The 20,616-nt window shown below is 37.8% G+C and overlaps 1 protein-coding gene across 1 annotated transcript in view; it reads right to left on the bottom strand.

Annotated features, from left to right (window-relative positions):
• LOC124610492 (protein unc-13 homolog 4B-like) overlaps window positions 1-20,616 on the bottom strand; it is a 138,217-nt gene that overhangs the window by 29,961 nt on the left and 87,640 nt on the right. Inside the window, exons 4-7 of the mRNA XM_047140163.1 lie at window positions 17,193-17,418; window positions 17,025-17,084; window positions 15,123-15,227; window positions 5,784-5,999 (exon numbers count right to left, since the gene is read on the bottom strand). Of these exons, the coding sequence (XP_046996119.1) occupies window positions 5,784-5,999; window positions 15,123-15,227; window positions 17,025-17,084; window positions 17,193-17,418 (607 nt within the window). The remainder of the gene's footprint in view (window positions 1-5,783; window positions 6,000-15,122; window positions 15,228-17,024; window positions 17,085-17,192; window positions 17,419-20,616) is intronic.

Below are 20,616 nucleotides of genomic sequence, written 5' to 3'. Positions count from 1 at the left end.
AATGTCCGTGCTGTCCTCCTCATTTGCTGAGCTCTGGCTAAGGCGGAATATGGTCTGAAGAGCTTTGAGTGTGGACACATTCTGCAACCACCTTCCCATGTCACATCACATGGCAACACCAGCAGCGCTGGGGTTGTTTCCATGCTAACCTAGGGCATCAGTTACTGTCACGATGCTCATAGTGCTGATGATACTGATATCAGTGGTTGCTCAGGAATGGGTGATGTAATTCCTGACAACAGTGCTGGAAAAAAGAGAGGAACTGCTGTGTTGGCCACCGAGAGTGGAAGCCCTCGCCCCTGTGGGAGGGGAGAACCAGTGGCAGCAGCAGGTGATGTGATGGAAAATGTGGTCAGACTTGTAGGTGATGGTGTGACATCACTGGCCTGTCCACATGAAGGCAAAGCTGATTATGATGCCTCAAGCAGAGGCCACCCTCTGTGCAGATATTGCAGAGACACTGCCCCTCGTATCTGGGGATGACAGGTGGAATCAGTTTAGGGCGATGTCTGAAACTGCATGCCCAGACAGCCACACACAGCCAGAAGAGGTGTGGTAGCTGCATGGGTTTATGTCCAGGTAAGGACATAAGAGATGTAGCAGTATCATCAGCTGGCACCTGTGGAGTAGCTCTGCTAGGCTCCTCGCGGCAAACGGTGTTAAATGGTATGAAGAGAGAAACCTATCTAAGGCAATGTCAGACAAATAGTTGGCAAGATACTTTCTCATCTGAGTTTGGAATGTTTGCACTAGGCATTCTGCCTCACCGTTGGATTGTGAATGGATCAGGGAGGCAAGTATGTGATGGGTACCATGGGAATCACAAAATGCCACCTACTCTTGAAATGAAAATTTGGGACCATTGTTGGACACAAAAGTCGTGGGCAATCCTTTGAGTGACAAAACTTTGGACAAGGTTGCAATAGTGGCACTTGTGGATGTGGAAACACAGCAAACAACATTTGGAAAATAAGAATATGCATCAATGAGCAACAGCCAATAAACACTGAGAAAGAGGCCAGCGAAATCCACATGTATACATTCCCATGCAGGCAACAGCATGAGCCAAGGAGAAAACGATGCCCAGGGAGCTGCTTGGTGCATCACACAATGTGAACAGGAGGCAACCAGGTGGGTAATGTCACTGTCCAAGCCAGGCCAATGCTCTTGTGTGTGATACACCACAATGATTTGCGTGTAATAAATGGAGAACCTCTGAACGAAGCACTGAGGGGATCACTACCCAAGGGGCTACATTATCTATGTCTAAAAGCTGATCACCACTGACAACAGAGAATCGATATCAAATGATGTAATAATTATGGAAGGGGTCAGACACACTAGTAGGTGGTGTACCCAACCAATCATGTTGTACAAATATTATGACCTTCCACAGAACAGAATCTAAAGCTACCAAAGCTACAGCCTTCACAATCAATGAGTTAGTTACATAAAAAACTATCAATTGTCTGCTATATGACAACATCGATGTGGAAACAAACCAATTCATACTGAAGAAATCCTGGGTTTGGACTGGCTGGCAGGTGGGACAAAGCATCAGAATTAGATATCTGCATCAGGATTGTTGTGCTGAATTTATGCATTACAAACAGAGACAATGTGACCTTCTTTGCTGCAATTATGACAGGTAGCCCAGTGGTTTGGGCAGTCATGCTCTTGGTTAATGAAACAATAAAAGCTGGATGGAGCATTGAACACATACATTGCTGTTTACTGGACTGTTTACTTTGGTGGTGCACCAACTGCTGGGAGCAAGGCTGGGTGCCATGACTATGTCTTCCCCCTGCAAACCATCTGTAGCTTGGTGTGGAGGAGAAGGTTGGATTGCTCATACCTCACACCATGACTCACTTTGGTCACACCATGACTAACTTTGGTGACTTGAAGCTTGCAACACCTCAAATGACTGTGTAATAGCTAAAACCTCAGAGAGGAATGGATTTACACGCTGGAAGGCATGCTCTCACAACTCACAATCCAGAGCTAAACAAATGATAGCATCTTCCACCATCTGATCAGCATATGGCACTTGATGCACATCAGACACAAAATGACAACAATGACTTAACCCATCGAGTTCAGCTGTCCATGCTAAATGGGGTGAATGTGGTTGGTTGCCACAGTGGTAAAACTCAACGGGGGATGCAACAACATGGGTCTGCTTAGAGTAGTATTTTGAAAGAAGTTCACACATTTGGTCAAATGTCAAAGAAGATGCATCCTGCAAAGGGGTGAGCTGATGTAGGACTTGATGTATTCTTGGTGATATCCATGAAAGGAACAAGGCATGACATAAAATATTGTCAGTAATCCTAAAAGCTTGAAAGTATTCTCACTTGCATCCCATTCCTTAGCAGACTCATTGTATATAGAAAAGGGAGGTGGATAAACCACGAGGGCCACAGAGGGCAAAACAGCAGGTGACATAGAGTGAGGAGCATGCCAACTAGACAACGCAGAGACCAATGATTGAACTATCTGAGTTTGATTGTCCAGTGCCTGTCATTGTGGTGAAATACCATTGTGAATGGTTTTTGCTGTTTGAACAACTGATGTAAAATACCCTCTGATCCACCATCAGCCATTGTGAGGATAAACAGAGGACCAGCCAGGGTAGAAATTTATCCGCACAGCAGGACCACAGTCACCGCCAATCATGTTTTAATTAGGTATAAGTACAGCATGACCAGTAGACTGAATACAAATTTATTCCATGGAAGCATTAACAACTTGAACACAGTATTTAAGTAACATTCAGCAGGAATCATTGTGCACACAAAGAGCTGCAGCAACACACATAGAGAACTGAGGCGCAACACATATAGAGAACTGAGGCCGAGCGTAACGTGGTTAGTCTTAAATAGACTGGTGCCTGTGTGGCAGGCTCTGATGGTGATCTCTCCCTCCTGCACACACACACACACACACACACACACACACGCACACACACGCGCACACACACACACACACACACACACACACACACACACACACACACACACACACACACACATGCTGCAAACCACATAGCACTGCCACACGTGCGGCCTTTTGAAAGTATGTTAATGCATCACTGCAGTTTCATAGTACCAAATCCACCTGATCTTAATTTGTATTCATTCCCTGCCCATTTTCTTCCCCACTGTCTTCCTCTACCTACCTATCTTTGTATCCATTTACATCCACACTCTGCAAACTACTTTGAAGTGCATGAGAGACATTACTTTCTACTGTACCACATATTAAGAGTTTTTTCCCTTTCTATTTGTATATGGATAATGATTTCTTACCTGCCTCTGTGACCACTGTAATTAGTGAAATCTTGTTTACAAAGTCCCCATGTATGGTGCTGTAATATATTCCTAGATTTCTTACTTAAGTTTCTTGAAGTTTTGTAAGTAGGGCTTTCATGGTGTAGATAGCACCTTTATTCAGAAGTCAACCACTTCATGTTTTACACCTTTTCTGTCAAGCTATTCCTTAAGTTAATGAGTCTACGTGATCATTTCTAATGCAAAACTAGGAACGAACATATAACACAGTTGTTAAAACAGAAGAACTTTACACACCTGAAACTATGATAATTGCTGGTTGGTATCACATAAAAAATGTTGAGAAGTAAGACAGGAAATTGAAAAATAAGACAGGTAGTTTCTTAGGAGAATCACAGAACCAAAATGCCAAAACAGAATTAGGGCGAAACAAAATTTATCAAGCTATATGCAAACATCGCAGATACAATCAGGAAATGGCAACTAATAAGTCAAGGTCACTTACATAGGATGGATAGCAACAAATGCATCAGAAAATTCTGAACTTAGATTTACTGATAAATAACCAAAGGTGTTGGCTAACAGAAACTTGTGAAAATCTGAAGGAAATTAGCATGTATGTAGAAATCGCAAAGACAGAACAAAATCCAGAGCTGTAATCAACATCAGGCTACAGGATGGATGTCAGAATGGAAGAAGAAAGTTAGGGAACAGATAAAGAAATACTGAGAGGAAAAGAAGTGGTACTTTATTTCAAACATACTCCTTTGTTTTACAAACTCCTTATATAGAAATGTACTATCCTTCTGTTGTTCTTAAAATGTGGCAAGACTTTCTAATAAAAGTGAGAGGTTTAGGTCACTTTAGTTATTTGAATGTTCCATGGATCACATTTACAATAATTTGTTTTGATGTGGAACGTGCTGATGGTTTCACAAATATTATACACTTGCTCAGTTTTCTTCTTCCTGTCTTTAGCTACATTTTGCATTATCTATTTTCCAGTCCCTCATACCCTCTTTTCCATAATCTCCCCCCTCTCTTTTCAATCTCTTTTCTTCTCCATGTCTTTATATTTGAGTCTATTTTCACTCTCCCATTTATTTCAAAATTATCTTTGGTCTTTAATAATCTGTGTAATGATTAGATAGGATTTGTTAACAGAACATCCGCAACTGAGCTACTACTAATACTAGTATGGTATTAAAAACAATATTCAATACAACTGTAATCCAAAAGAGTGAACAATAATAAAGAGGAAACCATTTTTATGAATATTTTTTTCCACCAAGCATTATCATATATCCAATCATACAGCATTAGTACTATTAATTTATTGCCAATTTAGCACTATTAATATTTCTTGGCACCATCAGTTCCTTCATGTACTACATTTCCTGCCTTGTTTCAGTAAATTTGTTCATCTGAAGATGGGAATATAATTCTCCCAAATAAAAAATAAACAAAGTCACAACTGAAGCTGATATTTTAGATCTCACTATGTACTAATTGCTCGTTATTGGTGCCACTAGTACCAGTAAACTCTCCTACCTTGGTTCTCTTATAATGGAGAGATGTAGCAACATTTACTACTATTCAGCAGTTGTACATTTCTCATTTTTTTCCATTTCATGCCTTCCCCTTTTTCTCGAGGGAAGACTTGAATGGCTCATAATTCTAATAAATCAACTTTTTTTTAAACTGTTGGACACTGACTCTATCTGCTCTCCAGAAGCCTTGCCCACCCCTGCTACATTTGTGCCACCATCAGACCTTTCTGCTCTGACAATCACAAATAGCATTGACTTAGCCACAGAGGATGATTTGTGTGTGTGTGTGTGTGTGTGTGTGTGTGTGTGTGAGAGAGAGAGATCTATTTTTGATTAAGGTCTTACTAGATGAAAGCTTTTTTTGTGACAGTCTTTTTGTTGTGCCAATCTGTGACTCGGCATATCCGCTATATAGTGAGTAGCAACTTCCTTTCCATAATATTGTTACATCCTGGAATTTTTATTAATGTAATAAATGTTTCTATGTGTTGTTCTTGGAAAATTATTCTAATTCATAATTATTATTATGGTTATTAGTAATATTCTACTGTGAAATTAAGATGGGAAATAACAGTTTCATCTTGTTAAACAGTGGAATTGAAAATGAAGAAAGTTTAACTATTCAGCAGAGTGTGTGCTGATATGAAACTTTCTGACAGATTAAAACTGTATGCCAGACTGTGTCTCTAATTCAATACCTTTGCCTTCTGCACAAATGCTTTACTGACTGTGTTACTCAAGCATAGCTCACGATCTGTATTCAGAGCTCTATTTCTGCTAGTACCTCATCACTTACCTTACAAATGTCCAAGTTCATGTCTCTGTGCAACACACAGTTTTCATCTATTCAAAATACACTGTAGCTCTTCTTATTTGGAGTGGCCATCAAATGACAATCATTTATAGTCATTTACAGAAAAAGTGCACAATATTCACATACCCGTTCTGTTATGGAGTCAAGCTGATGTAGAACTTTCTGCTGTGCTGATTCAGATGTGCGGTCCACAGTATTTGATACAGTCTCGTACCACTGGGATGCAAACGTTTCAGAACGTGCAGATCCTAGATCCCATAAAATTTCTTCTAATTTCATTTCAGTCACAAATGGAGCTAGTGACTGATAAACATATTCAGATGAATTAATCCCAGAACACATCTGTAATAAGAGAGAGTTATCAAAATCTCAAACTGGAGTAAGCATTTCCAAATTTTAAGTGTGTTAATCATATTAGATGAGGAAAACATGTGAAGTATGAAAAACAGGGGAAAAATTAAGCACATTTTAACAAATGTGAAAGAATTAAGTAGGAGTAGGTCTTCACAAGAAATATCATTGATAATCATCTGTACTAATAAACTCATTTCTTTTTAATAGTATTATACTGAGTTTCACAAACATGGAGGAAACGGATACTATATACGAAAAGACGTACTTTCATATGTTGGAATGTACCTATTAGTGGTTTCTAGTTTTTTCTTGGTGTCTCATTGATTGGAGATCATTGAATTTCTCTAAAGTGGTTTTATGGTGACTTCCCCAATAATGTACACAACACAACTTTTAATTAATTTGGCTTGTTCCACATTTATTGTCACTATTGACAATAAGATGACTAGTTGCAGCCCTCACATAAAATGTTATTTGCAGGTGGAAACTTCCAAAATCTTACTCATCAGTATGACAGTGTCCAACTATTCACAGTATGCATTTACAACCAAGTGCTAACAGAAAAATGCCACAACACTGGTTTTAGTTCACACAGTCAGTCAACATATCAGATTTCCAGATATGTGCTACCAATACACAGAGGTTCATAATAACAGGACCTGAATCAATGTTATTCACTTACTGACTCAAATAATTTAGTGTAAGATAATACACATCAACGCTTGATCTTAACACCTGGCATGAGTCATACAGATATGTTCATTGTACGAATACTGGTAACAGACTTCCACAGAAATATTAGTCATGTATGAACTTACCTGGAACTTGTTACACTGTTCTTATTTGCATGATTATCAACTGTAGGCTTTATAATTGTTTGGATTATTTATGCAAGAGGAAGAGCTCCACAAACTGAGAAAGTCAGTAACACATTGGTCCACCTCTGGTTGTTATGAAGCAGTTATTCAGTTTGGCATTGACTGACAGAGTTGTTGGATGCCATCCAAGGAATCATCATCATCTTGGACAGTTTTCAGCCTCTGGCCGTGTCTGTTTGGAACATAAGCCTCTCCATTGTCTTCTGTCTTGCCACCATCTCTCTGTTTTCATCTTGGTCCAGTCTTCTCCTTTCTTCTGGACACATTCCTCCTCTCCTATCAGCCACCTGTCTTTTGGTCTTCCTCTTGATCTCTTTCCTTCCAGTTTCATCTCATGTATATTCCTGGGCATCCTCTTCTCCTCAATTTGCTTAACATGCCCATACCATCTCAGCCTTGATTTCTCAATCTTGTTCTGTAATGGTTCCACCTTCATTAACTCTCTGATCCTCTCATTTCTTAACCTGTCTATCTTTATCACTCCAGTACTGTTCCTCAAGAATTTCATCTCACTAGCTTGTACTTTGCTTTTCTCTCTTACTTTCATAACCCAGGTTTTGGATGCATATGTCAGGATTGGGACATAGTATGACCAGTATATAACCTTTTTACTGATTTGGGGTACATCCTTGCTTCATATCAGGCTTTCGACACTCTTCTGAAATGCTTCTGCTTTTATCTTCTGCTCATTTATTTCTCTGTCATTTTTCCATTTTATTGTATCAGGCTTCCTAGGTACTTGAAACTCTCCTCTCTCCTCAATCATTCCCCATCAACTGTTATTCCAGTTGTTCCTGTCTTCTTCATTCTTGTTGATAATCATCTCACTCTTACTTATACTAAATTTCATCCCATATGCTTGCACTGTTCATTCCCCTACGTCCAGCTGCTCTTGTACTTCCTCCTCCTTATTCCCCCAAATCATCAGATCATCTGTAAACACCATAGCTTTCATCTTTCCTTCACCAATAACTTGTGCCACTGTACTCAATACATCATCCATCACTACAATGAAGAGTAATGGTGAAAGTGCACTTCCATGTCTCAATATATTCTTCTGTTCAATCCAAGCTAATCTCTCTCCTCCCACTTTCACACAGCTCACACTTTCATGGTACATTTCCCTTATCCTCCAAATAATCTGTTTTGCTACTCCTCTGTTCTCCAGGGCTTTCCACACTTTGCTTCTATGTACACTATCATATGCTTTTTCAATGTCCAGAAAGGTAATTAGTAGACCTATTCCATATTCATAATGCTGTTCCTACAGTTGTCTTACAGAAAAAATTAGATCCACCATGGATCTTCTTGCTCTGAAGCCATGTTGCTCTTCTCTCATCCTTCCTTCTAATTTTTCCCGACTTCATGCTCCCAAAGTTTTTTCAAAAGTCTTATCCCTTGGTAGTTCTTGCACTCTTTTCTATTTCCTTTCTTAAAGACTGTTCATACCCATACCCATACCCATACCCATACCCATTCCCTTCCTCCAGTCTTCTGTGATCATCTTCAGTCTCCACACAATTTTCATAACTCAATATAGCCATTGTATCCCCACTTCTCCTGCTGCTCTCACCATCTCTACACTTAGCTCATCCAGATCTGCCCAATGCCTCTGCCACTTCTCGCCATGTAAGGTCTTTTTCTATTTGCTGTCCCTCCTCTTTTTTCTCCTTGGCTTGTTCCTCCTCATCCAGGTCTCCATTCGAGTTCAGGAGTTCTTCAAAATACTCCTTCCACATATTCTTGAGTTCCTCCTTATTCTCTACGTCTTCGCCACTTTTTTTCACCATTCAGGCATAATCTGTCATACTGTTCTTCCTCTTACTTTTAATCATCCCATATAACACCTTTTTTGAGCCTTTACTATCCCCCTCCATCTTTCTGGTCCACTGGTCCATCCACTTTCTTCTCCTCTGCCACTCACTCTTTTTGCTTCTTTCTTTCTTGCTTGACACTCTTCTCTTGTCTCTACTGATCTTTTCTGAAACCATACCCTAAAGGCTCTATTCTTCATCTGTTCTATATCCTTTGTTTTATTATCCCACCATCTCTTTTTGTTGCTTGTCCTCCCACATATTGTTTCAACCACACTTACTAATATTCCCTTGAGTCTACCCCATTCCTTCTATACCATTTTTGGTTCATCCTTTGAAATGCGTTCCTTTACTACTCGTAGGTACTGTAGCCTGCTTTCTTCCTCCTTCAACTTCCATACCATTACACTTCTTTCCTGGTTTTCTGTCTCTTTATTATGCTTAGTCCCTCTCAAGTACATTACCAGCAAACAGTGGTCACTATTTTAGGCCTCTGGTGGTATTACCATTCATCTCACTATCATACAGGAAGTAGTCAGATCAACTTTCTCTTTAAGTCTTGACTGTACCAGGTAATGTTGTGGCTCTCTCTTTTCCTGAACCAAGAGTTCTCAACCAGCAAGCCATTCCTTTGGCAGAACTCCAATAGTCTTTCACCTCCCTCATTTTGGTAGCCCCAACCCTCCGGTCCAAGCACACTTTTGCAGCCTTGTCTTTCTCTTCCAACATGTGTGTTTAATTACTATCACATTCTTCCTTGCCATCTGCTTCTGCATTTCCTCTTCAGACTCTTGCTTCTCCTCAGAAGTGCAACCCACCTGTGGTGCATACACTCGTATCGCCTCTATGGTCATCTCCTTGAGTGATATTTTGATCTTCATCATCCTATCACTTATTCTCTTTGCTTCCTCATTTAATCCATCTCTTACTACTATTCCCACTCCACTTCCCCTTCCCTCCTCATTTGCACTCCAGTACAGGCAGTAGCCTTTCCTCAGTTCTCTCCTTCCTTCTCCTTTCCATCTCATTTCAGGTAACCCCACTAGGTCTAACTTCCTTCTTTCCATCATGTCTACCATCTCTTCCACCTTTCCAGTCAGTGTTTGTATATTTAATGTTCCAAATCTTAGTGCGCAAAATTCTATCTGACTGGCACATTATATTGTCAAAATCCTGAGCTAGTTGGAGGGCTCTGCTCACAATGCTCCAGACATTTGCAATTGGAGCAAAATCTGGTGACCTTGCTGAACAAAGTAAGATTTAGCAAGCATGAAGACAAGAATCTTACACCACTTATAGGTGGACATTACCTAGCTGAAATGTAAGCCAAGGATGGCTTACCATGAAGGGCAAGAAAATGGGGCACAGAATATTGTCAACATACTACTGTGCTGTAAAGGTGCAGTGGATGACAACAAAAGACGTCCTGCTATGAAATGAAATGGCACCCTAGACCATCCCTCCTGGCTGTCGGGCCATGTAATGGGTGACAGTCAGGTTGGTCTCCCACTGCTGTCTGTGGCATCTCCAGACACATGTTTGCTGGTCACTGGGGCTCAATTTGAAGTGGAACTCATGAAAGATGAATCCTGCTTTGAATTCTGTTCTGATGACCAGTGAAGATGTGTCTGGAGATATCCTAGACTGTAGTTGGTTACCAACCCAACTGTTGCTGCCATACAGTCCAACAACCAGGTATAATGGTTTTCTGAAATTGTAATCATTTGTCTGTCTGTATATGTACATCACATCTATCAATTTCCATCCAGTTTGGATAATTCCTTTGAGGTGTATCTGGTTTTTTCCCTTAGAGTATAAATAGTTAGAAATTACAAAAATGTTATGGAACTATTATGTTTACCTATGCTGTGAATGTCAGTAGTTGTCACATTTGAAATTATGATAAATTATACTAATTCATAGTTAATAGCTGAACTGATTAATGATGGTTGTCATTTGGTCCAGAAAAATTAGGGCACCAAAATTACAATGGTTAACTTGGGAATTTAGCACACAAAAGGAAACAATAGTTTTAGGTGGATGATAACTTCAATTCTAAATATCTGATAAGTTACTTAGTTTCAGAAATATTAAAAATGTTACTGTAAACTCTGGATTCTGGGCTTTCTAATGGTATACGTCAATGTTCATAAAATGACTGATTAGCAGTCAAGATATAGAATTACCCACTACAGTAATAATTTCAGTTATTAATTACTCTGAATTAACTTGGTTTTCAGAAAAAATAAATGCATCAATGCATTCTACATATTGAAAATAATTATCTGAATACCAAATTTACTTGAAATAAGGTCTCAATAATATTTAAATAGATTTAGGGATACACAACATATGCATGATATGCATAACTACATTTATAAGGGAACTCAGAAATTAAAAATATATATAGTTATCAGCAGGACTGCAATAATAGCAAGTGAGGTGGTTCCAGCTTGCTATGTTATAATATGCACTTCATAGTATTGTGCTTATGCAACAGAGCAAATGCTCCAAAAATAAATCCAGCAAGTGTCAGGGGAAGACAGCTACTTCCACCTTCTGGGGAAAAAAATATCTTGGGAAAGCAAATTACCACAGAGATAGAAGCACAAACTCAGTATTAGTTTGAAGAAAAGCAAAAAGTGTAATGGATATTGACTAGTAGAAAGTGCACCTAGAGCCACTTGTTGTGAAATGTCAAAACTATACCACAATTCATCACTATTATTCTTCCAGCTGAAAATGGTTCCAGTAACATTATACCTTCAATTCATAATGCTTTTCTTGTGTTACCAACATATGGCAAAAACTATTAAAAAGTGAGTATACAAAGATCTGCCAATACTGTGGTTCTCTTCAGATCACCAAAGTTAAGTGCTGTTGAGCTTGGCTCATACTTGGATGGGTGACTGTCTGGGTCTACCAAGCACTGTTGGCAAGCAGGTTGCACTGAGCTCTTGTGAGGCTAATTGAGAAAAGTAGCGGCTCTAGTTACAAAAACTGACAATGGCCAGGAGAGTTTTGTGCTGACCACAAGCCCCTCCATATCAGCAACCATCGGTTGAGGATGACATGGCAGTTGGTCAGCACTGTTGGGCCTTCCAAGGCCTGCTCAGACAGAGTATACGATCATCTCATATTACCTTCCTTACAGCAAAATAAAATGCACAAATCTCAAACAAGCTATACTCCTTATGTTAAGAATGCTGTAGTAGGTACTAGATATCTATTATAAAATGATAACATTACTATGTTTGGTAATTAATAATCACAGATTTTCAATATACTTGAGTTTTATTTTGTAAGAAACTGTGCTTTGATTCCCCCACTCAATCTGTCTTCCACAAAATTAGTATGAGTTTCCACCACCAAGCACCAGCTCAGATCCTGTGTATATGCTCACACATATTATTTCGTTTTCCACCTCATATGCAGGTTTCTATATGATGTTGGCTCTCCACCTTTGTCTGCTTCCTGTCATTTTTATTTTCATTACCTATCTGGCAATTTAACTTTGTCTATCATCTCTCCTTTTATTTTTCATTTAACCAATCCTTTCAGTGGATATACTGGTGAGGACTGTCTTCTTAGACAACATGAAAGGTAATTATTGTTCCTCTTTATTATTTGCTATAATATTAGTTTATTTTCACTAACCCTTTTTAGTATTTCCTAATTTTCAACTCTTTCTGTCATGCTTGTACTTTATAACTTTCTCTGAATCCACATCTCAATGGTGTTCAATCTCATTTTATCTTGCTATAATATTTCTTATGTCTCTGCTGCATAAAATGTCACAGTGTAAGACACCTGACCAATATTTTCTCATTTCTGTAATCAGTGTCCTACATGGTAGTTTTCCTTCCAGTTTAATTCTTGTTTGGCCATTGTAATTTTGAATCTTATTTCTTTCACCTTTCATATCTTCCTTGATTAAGATGCTCAAGTGTTGACTTACTTGGTCAATTGTGGCTGGTTCTATGTTGTGTTCTTATACTCTCTCTCTCTCTCTCTCTCTCTCTCTCTCTGTTTCTTTCGTTCCTTTCACCTGCCACAATTAGTGATGGGATGCTGTTAGTAATGCTGAACAGACCAACACCATCCTGTAATGCTTTCTGCATAAACACTGTGAGGGAGCTGCAGAACATTTTGGAGAGAGCTTCAGATAATGCAAAAAGTTAGTGCGTAGTATTCATTAAATGAAACACTGTCCTTGCAGTTTGTTAGGTCCTGCTGAGTAACAAGTTGAAATGAAATAAAGAAGTTTAGTCCACCAAGTATTGTGCTCGAAAGTATTTGCCAAGATGCTGAGTTAGAAACTAGTATGTTACTTCAAGTTGCATATTTTCATTCCCTCTCTCCTGTGGCAATGCAGCTGAAGTAAATAAATTTTTTGTTCAGCTTATCTGAGCTGTAAGAATATTGTTTAAAGTATAGATCTACAGATCTTTCAGAGGCTTTTTCAAAGATCTTGGGATTATTACACTCACTTTCCAGTAGGCCAACATTTATTCATTAAGTGTACTTGTTGCTAGTAATAAAAATCTGTTTCAGTTGAACTGTGATTTACACAATCAGGACATAAGAAACAAATGATTTTCATCTAGACTTTGTCTCCTTCTCCAGAGTTAAGTGTAGAGTTGTGGAATTTGGTGGGAAAACCCTCAGTGTAGTTGATTCTTGTTGGCCACACAGCAAGTAGCACTGTTCAGAATAGACAAGGCTCTGTTGTAATTGTTATGCTATGACATATAACAATCTCATCATATAGCTATGAAGCTAATAATGTGAGCTAAATGACAAGTGGAAACTTGAATTCAAAGCTCCTGTTTTTTAATTAGCTCTGTGCAATTTACAAAGTCAAAAAACATAATAGACGAAGCAAGTCAGACTTCTGTTTCTTTGTAAGGAGTTGTCACCATATGATTAGTCTTAGAACTTACATTTTTTTGGTTTTCTTCAGAGAAATAGTGTTTTAGTATATAACAGTAAACAAAAATAATATAAATTTTAATTATTTCATTCTTTGCCAACTTTTATTCTCTGTTCCTGTTTCATTCTTACTGTTTGATAACTTTGAACTTTTATCTTCTTTGGGTCAATAATTAGTTATGACTCAGTGAAATAGTGTCATACCCAGGAGTTCCATCATCCAGAGAAAGAACAGAGTTTAAGAAAACAGAACTTAAGTTTGATAGATAAGAGCATAACATTCAACACAAAAACTTAAGGAAGGGCAAACAGTGCCAAACTCCAGCAAAGTTTACAGTGATAACTTAGTGCCAAATTGGCACAAAATGGACTCTGTAGTGAAAAAAATTTGTTGCTATCCACAAAGAGACTGAACATCAGAAAACAGTGTTCAATTGAAGGAAAACTTATACAAAGTTTGACAAAATCTCAGTGTTATTTATCTGTGGAAGTGGGAATTAAGAGACAATCAAAACATTAATATAAATGTGCTGTATCTGTGTAATTACAAATTTACTGTTGTGCATGAGTTAAAGCATCCAGGTGAACTTTTGTGTGTTGAGTTCTGCCAGTGATTTCTGAGTGAAATGGAATCAGGACTTTAGGAACTTCAGATTGTCATTTCTTAAGATGAGGCCCAATTCATCCTGTCAAGGTGTGTGAACTCACAGTACAAACACCATTATACATCAGAAAAAAACCATGGTGTTTTGAACAGCAGTTGGGTAAGCTTGAGATTGGTGTTCACGCATGTAATATCTGGTGTACACATCATAACACGATTTTGTCACCAAACTTTTAATGCTAACCAGTGTGTGCAGAAACTGTTTAACCCACATGTAGATCAACCCAGTATATGAATGACTGTATAGATATTTTCAGCAATAGGAACAACAACATGTACCCTCTTGACAATCTTGTCAAAAATGCATGAGTTGTTCATTGGAAGAAGACACTCAGGAGAGGCAGTGCAATCTTCTGGCCACCTTGATCACTTTATCTCCCTCCCTGTGATTTTTGTCTGTGGGACAAATTGAAGAGCCAGATACACTCAAATAATCCTTACACAATAGAAAAGCTACAGCAGAATATTGAAGACACTAGTGCTGTTGCTGCTGTCCCCCAGGCAAAGCTGCAATGCATGTCTCACAATTTGATAAATAAAATACAGCACTGCATCTAATGGTTGCCATTTACAGCATCGTTGATGATGTTAACTGATAAAGGTCAATTGGATGTTTCCCAGTTTATAAATATTTTCCAGGCTAGTTTTATTTTGCTCACCATGTATACATTTAATTGCACCTTGAAGGCTACAGCTCTTCACATATTTTGAGGTTATACCTTTAGTTGGAAAGTTTTTATTTAATATTTACATTTACATTTAGAACTAAAAGGAAAGAGAGTAAAAAGAATGATTTACCAACAATACGTCAAAATATACTAACCTCAGGGGAAACTTTGAATGGCCTATTGCTCTCATCAGCTTCCTGGAGTGACTTAATCTTCTTGGTAATTTCATCAATGAAGAAGAGCACACATCTACAAAAATCCTTGAGAAAGAAATAAAGTCATAACTTTTTTGAAGAAAATAAAAATGTGCTAAAACTTATATTGAAACAGAAAAATAAAATTCAAATGTAATGAGCAATACATGAGACCCATATACGGTTTAAGAAAAGCCTGTTTTTTGATTTTAGTCATAGAAAATCTTTATACTTTTACTGTGTTTGTCTTACACAAAAATGTTATGAGTGCTAATGGCTTTTGTCAATGTTGTTACCTCTTATACATGTTCCTCTTGTAAAAATTTAGGAGCAAAAGAATTGTACAGGAAATCTTTGAAAAAATATCATAAGAAAAAAACTGAGAGTGGCATGTCTCCCTGTGTCTGTATATGTGCGGATGGATATGTGTGTGTGTGAGCGAGTGTATATTTGTCCCTTTTCCCCCCTAAGGTAAGTCTTTCCACTCCTGGGATTGGAATGACTCCATACCCTCTCCCTTAAAACCCACATCCTTTCATCTTTCCCTCTCCTTCCCTCTTTCCTGATGAAGCAACCATGGGTTACGAAAGCTTGAAATTTGTGTTTGTGTGTTTTTTATTGTGTCTATCTACCAGCGCTTTCTCGTTTTGTAAGTCACAGAATCTTTGTTTTTATATATATATATATATATATATATATATATATATATATATATATATATATATACACACACACAAAATTCAAGCTTTCGCAACAAACTGTTGCCTCATCAGGAAAGAGGGAAGGAGAGGGAAAGACGAAAGGAAGTGGGTTTTAAGGGAGAGGGTAAGGAGTCATTCCAATCCCGGGAGCGGAAAGACTTACCCTAGGGGGAAAAAAGGACGGGTATACACTCGCACACACACACATATCCATCCGTATATGTGTGGATGGATATGTGTGTGTGTGCGAGGCTTATATATATATATATATATATATATATATATATATATATATATATATATATATATATATATATATATATATATAAAGAAACATTCCCCAAAACATTCCACATGGGAAAAATATATTATATTGGCCTTTACATATGTCTGCTTGTGTCTGTATATGTGCGGCTGGATATGTGTGTGTGTGTGTGCGCGAGTGTATACCTGTCCCTTTTTCCCCCTAAGGTAAGTCTTTCTGCTCGCAGGATTGGAATGACTCCTTACACTCTCCCTTAAAACCCACATCCTTCTGTCTTTCCATCTCCTTCCCTCTTTCCTGATGAAGCATCCGTGGTTTGCAAAAGCTTGATATTTGTATGTGTGTTTGTGTGTTTTTTATTGTGCCTATCTACCAGCACTTTCCCGTTTTGGTATATATTGGGAACTATAGTCTGTATTTGTGTAGCAATATCTGAGAAATGAATGTAAAATAATATAAACTCTTGTATTTCTCTTAAAAGTGTTTCCTATTGTAAATCATAACACAAAATCAAATGCTTTGCAAATTGCATGTGATAAAATGAACAAATCACATTTCATGTTTCACATATTGTTTGTGAAACATTGGCTGTAAACTGAAGTATTGGAGCTAGTTTTTATGAAACAAAAATACACTTGCTGCATAGCACTACACCAGTGAAAATGGCACTTAGAGAAGCATTGGTGCCAATAATTGGTAGGGAATTGGGTGTTACTACACTACAGTACAAACAAACAATATGTTTTTGCTTTAAAACTACACTTAATGGATTTTGTAAATTATCTGAGCAAATTTCTGTTAACTGTAAAGTTAATTGAAATCCTTAATACTTTCAATTTCTGTATGATTACTATTCTTATCCTATGTTGTAAAAAGAATTTATCATGTAATACATACATCCAGCATTTTTGCAGCACATTTGTAAGATACTCCTTGTTTGTAAGTGGCCCTTTTCAACTGTGAAAAAATAAATGTATAGGCTATAGACATCTATACATTACTCTGCACAAGTGTTTAATCAAACACAAACCATTGTACATAAGCCATTTATCCAGAGGTACTAACTTGATAAAAGAGCTCCATCATATCCAGAGCTGATGACGTGTACTTAACATCATTATCAATGGGTTTTAAGGTGTCTTTCCTTATTGCTGTTTCAATCATTGTCATGATCCTAGTAAGTGAAATATCAAGCCAAGATACTTTTCCATTCTTTGATACTTCACACATTTTATGAAGATTAAATAGTTCCCAAGTATCAGGTTCTTGTCCACTCCCACTGCTGCTGCTGCTGCTGAAAATATGTAGTGCATCGATACAGAAGTTTATTTATTTATGAGAGCCTTGTATTATGTATCAAAAGATAATTCTTAGATTTATACAGCAAACTATAGAAAATGAAATGCGAGATACAGACCTAACCCATTGAAATCACTTGTGTAGGAATGAAAGTGGATGCCACAAGAAGATTTATTTACTTTGAAATTGTGATAGTACTTTACTGGTCATTTGTACTGCAAGAGGAACAGTATGATACAGGACAAGTCAGCATTTAGGCTCCACAGTTGATATGAACTTGGTGAAGATTAAAAGCATGGGTCTGTTTGGACTCCAAATGTTTGCCAACAATTAAAATTTATTAGTACATCATTTCTGGCCATTTTTGGCCATAAAGGCCATTTTGAAGTGATACCAAAAGCAGCCAAATGTGTCAGTTATCATAATCTTGGGAGACACGATAGAGCAAATGTTTCCTCACAAGTATGAGACACACGCTATGTCTTGTTTCCCAAGATTACAACAGCTGATGTATCTTGCTACTTATTGGCCTTCTTATTCTTCCTGCAGCCACAGTACCCTCTCTTCAGCAGTCCTTTTTATCTCCATGTATGAAGAACATCTCCTATCTCACTAATCATATTTTTGAAATAGGATGTTCTCAGTTGTCCAGTCATTACTTTCCCTAGAATCTTGCCTTTGAAAATGTTTTGTAAGAGAATATCATCTCTAATTAAGTATTGAATTAGTCTTGCTTAATGTTGAGCTATAGCTTTCAGCAATTATTTCTTCTCTCCTATCTCTTGTAGAATTATCTCATTCATTTTTTCTATCAATTCAGCTAGTTCTTGCAGCACTTCTCCTGAACTACATTTCCACAGCTTTGAGATGAGGTGTCTCCTGCTTTGGTAACATCCAGATTTCACATCCATACATCAGGACACTCCAAACAAAGCTCTTCGCACACATAGCTTCTTGCTATCACTTGAAAATTGCCTCTCGAGTAAAAACTGCTCAGTTATGACACAAATACATTTTAATTTCTGATTTACATGCCTTGTAGAACTGTGTTTTTAAAATAATTGTAACAATGTACCTTCCATCAGCAAAAGTATTTTACTCTGCAGACAAGTGCTTCTGAGGGGATGGAGCATTTGTGGTGCCTCTAGGATTTAATGGCTGGTGGTGGCTGCCGACATAATGTAGACAATGAAGAGAACTTGTTGCTGACAGTCGTGAGGAACTGAAACTAAGCACCAGGTCTCACAGCACTGGATCATGAGTGTCAGAAAGTTGAATTGTGTAAGTATTACCCAGTAACAAATTCCATCCCTTTCAAAACCAGTAGGTACAAGCTTTGTTGCTGGGAGACTACCATCAGAGACTGGATTTCTGGAGCTTCATTGTAAGTCATTGGATGCAAGATCAGCAATTTTCAAGAACAGTATTCTTGCAATAACAAAATTAGTTCATAAAGGATGGTTCTTTCTCATAACATCCATAATGGAGAATAGAGAATCCCCACACCAGGAAAGTATGAGGGTACCAGCAATGGTATTGTGTCATAGGCTGATGTGGCTCTATTGATCATTATCTCAATGGACTACATGTGCTACTTCCAAGATTGACAGGAGAACAATATTTGCATTTCTAGGATACTTATTCACAGGAAGAAGTTAGTGTGGTCATTAAATGGAAATGTGGTTCATATATGATGGAGTTGCCAGTCACTTCAGTGCCACAGTGTGATGCCAGCAAAACAATTTCTTTCCTTCAAAATGAAGTGGTTCTGGAGGCCCTGTAGCATGATCCATTACACCCTCTTGCCACAATTCACTTTTTCTTTTTTGAACCATCTGAAATCTTTAGTTTATTGAGGTGAGATCTCTGACAGCATCAATTTGTGATGCAGAATATAAAATAACTTGGCACTATGTTAAAAGACACAGACATGACACATCATGTGTAGCAGTCATTTCTGGGAAGAGTCATAGTTTGCCTTACTCATCATACACACCATTTCAAATAATAATTGTGGAATGCCAAGAGAGTTCATGACCTTGTGTTGCTACATTATTTTTATTTTTACACTTACTGCATTAATTTGATTTAACTGACACAATATTTGAATTATTTATTGCAGTTATTTGCATGTGTTCTTTAAAACTGACTCTAGAACATATATATTAAAAAATGAATAACATTAAAAGAACTTTTTTTAATATGTGTAAGGTCTGTTTTCTCAAACACGTCCAAAATAATAGCACCATTTATAATACAGCAGCCTTATTTACATGATGAAAAATAAATGGTGACGTTGTTGTAATCAGGTGTTGAAACAAATCCAATGCCGAAAAGCAAAAATTTGTATTGGACCAGGACTCAAATCTGGATTTCCTGCTTATCATGAGCAGTCACTTAAACTGCTTTGCCTATCCAAGAACGATTCCCACATGTCTCAAACTACACACATAGCGTCCCCTATCCATTATCCTCATTGCTTGCAACCTCACCTGATTCATGTAAGAGGTCAAACAAAGAGTGCATCCACACTGAAGGTATCATTATGTATATATATGTATAAATGTGGTGTCTGTTCTTTTTGATATGTCTGAATACACTATGTATATAGTGTGCAACATAAGGGAATTTGGGTTAAATGAGAAGTATTCTTGGATAGATGAAGTAGTTAAGGCAACCACTTGTGAAAAGTGGGAAATTTGGGTTTGAGTCCCAGTCTTACACAGATTTTCACCACAGAATTTATTTCAGTGCCCAATTGCAGATGCTGTCAGAATTTCTTTTTTATTATTAATGCATGTCTTTCTTGATTTCCTTCCCCAATGCCAACTAGCTGTGGCACATAGCATGCACGCACGCACACACACACACACACACACACACACACACACACACACACACACACACACACACAGAGAGAGAGAGAAAGTTGACACTACCTTGATAGCTTTCAGCTAAGCAGACCACTGCATGATGCCTTGTGTTTTGCCATTTAATCTATAGTAAGGACTACTTTGATGCATTAATGTTAGGCTGTCTTGTTTCTCTTTCCTCTTAGCTTTTGCAGTCTTATAAATACACTGAAAAGCTCTTTTCACACTTCGAGACTTTTGTGATGTTCAGTTGCACTGTCATTTCTTGCCACGAAACAAGAGGAAAACAATTTTGTGTGTAACTTAATATGGCACTA

This window comes from Schistocerca americana, chromosome 1 (genome assembly GCF_021461395.2).
Source record: "Schistocerca americana isolate TAMUIC-IGC-003095 chromosome 1, iqSchAmer2.1, whole genome shotgun sequence".
Classification (NCBI taxonomy): Eukaryota; Metazoa; Arthropoda; class Insecta; order Orthoptera; family Acrididae; genus Schistocerca; species Schistocerca americana.
Note: the sequence above shows the minus strand (reverse complement) of the source record. Positions and strands in the feature narration are given on the sequence as shown.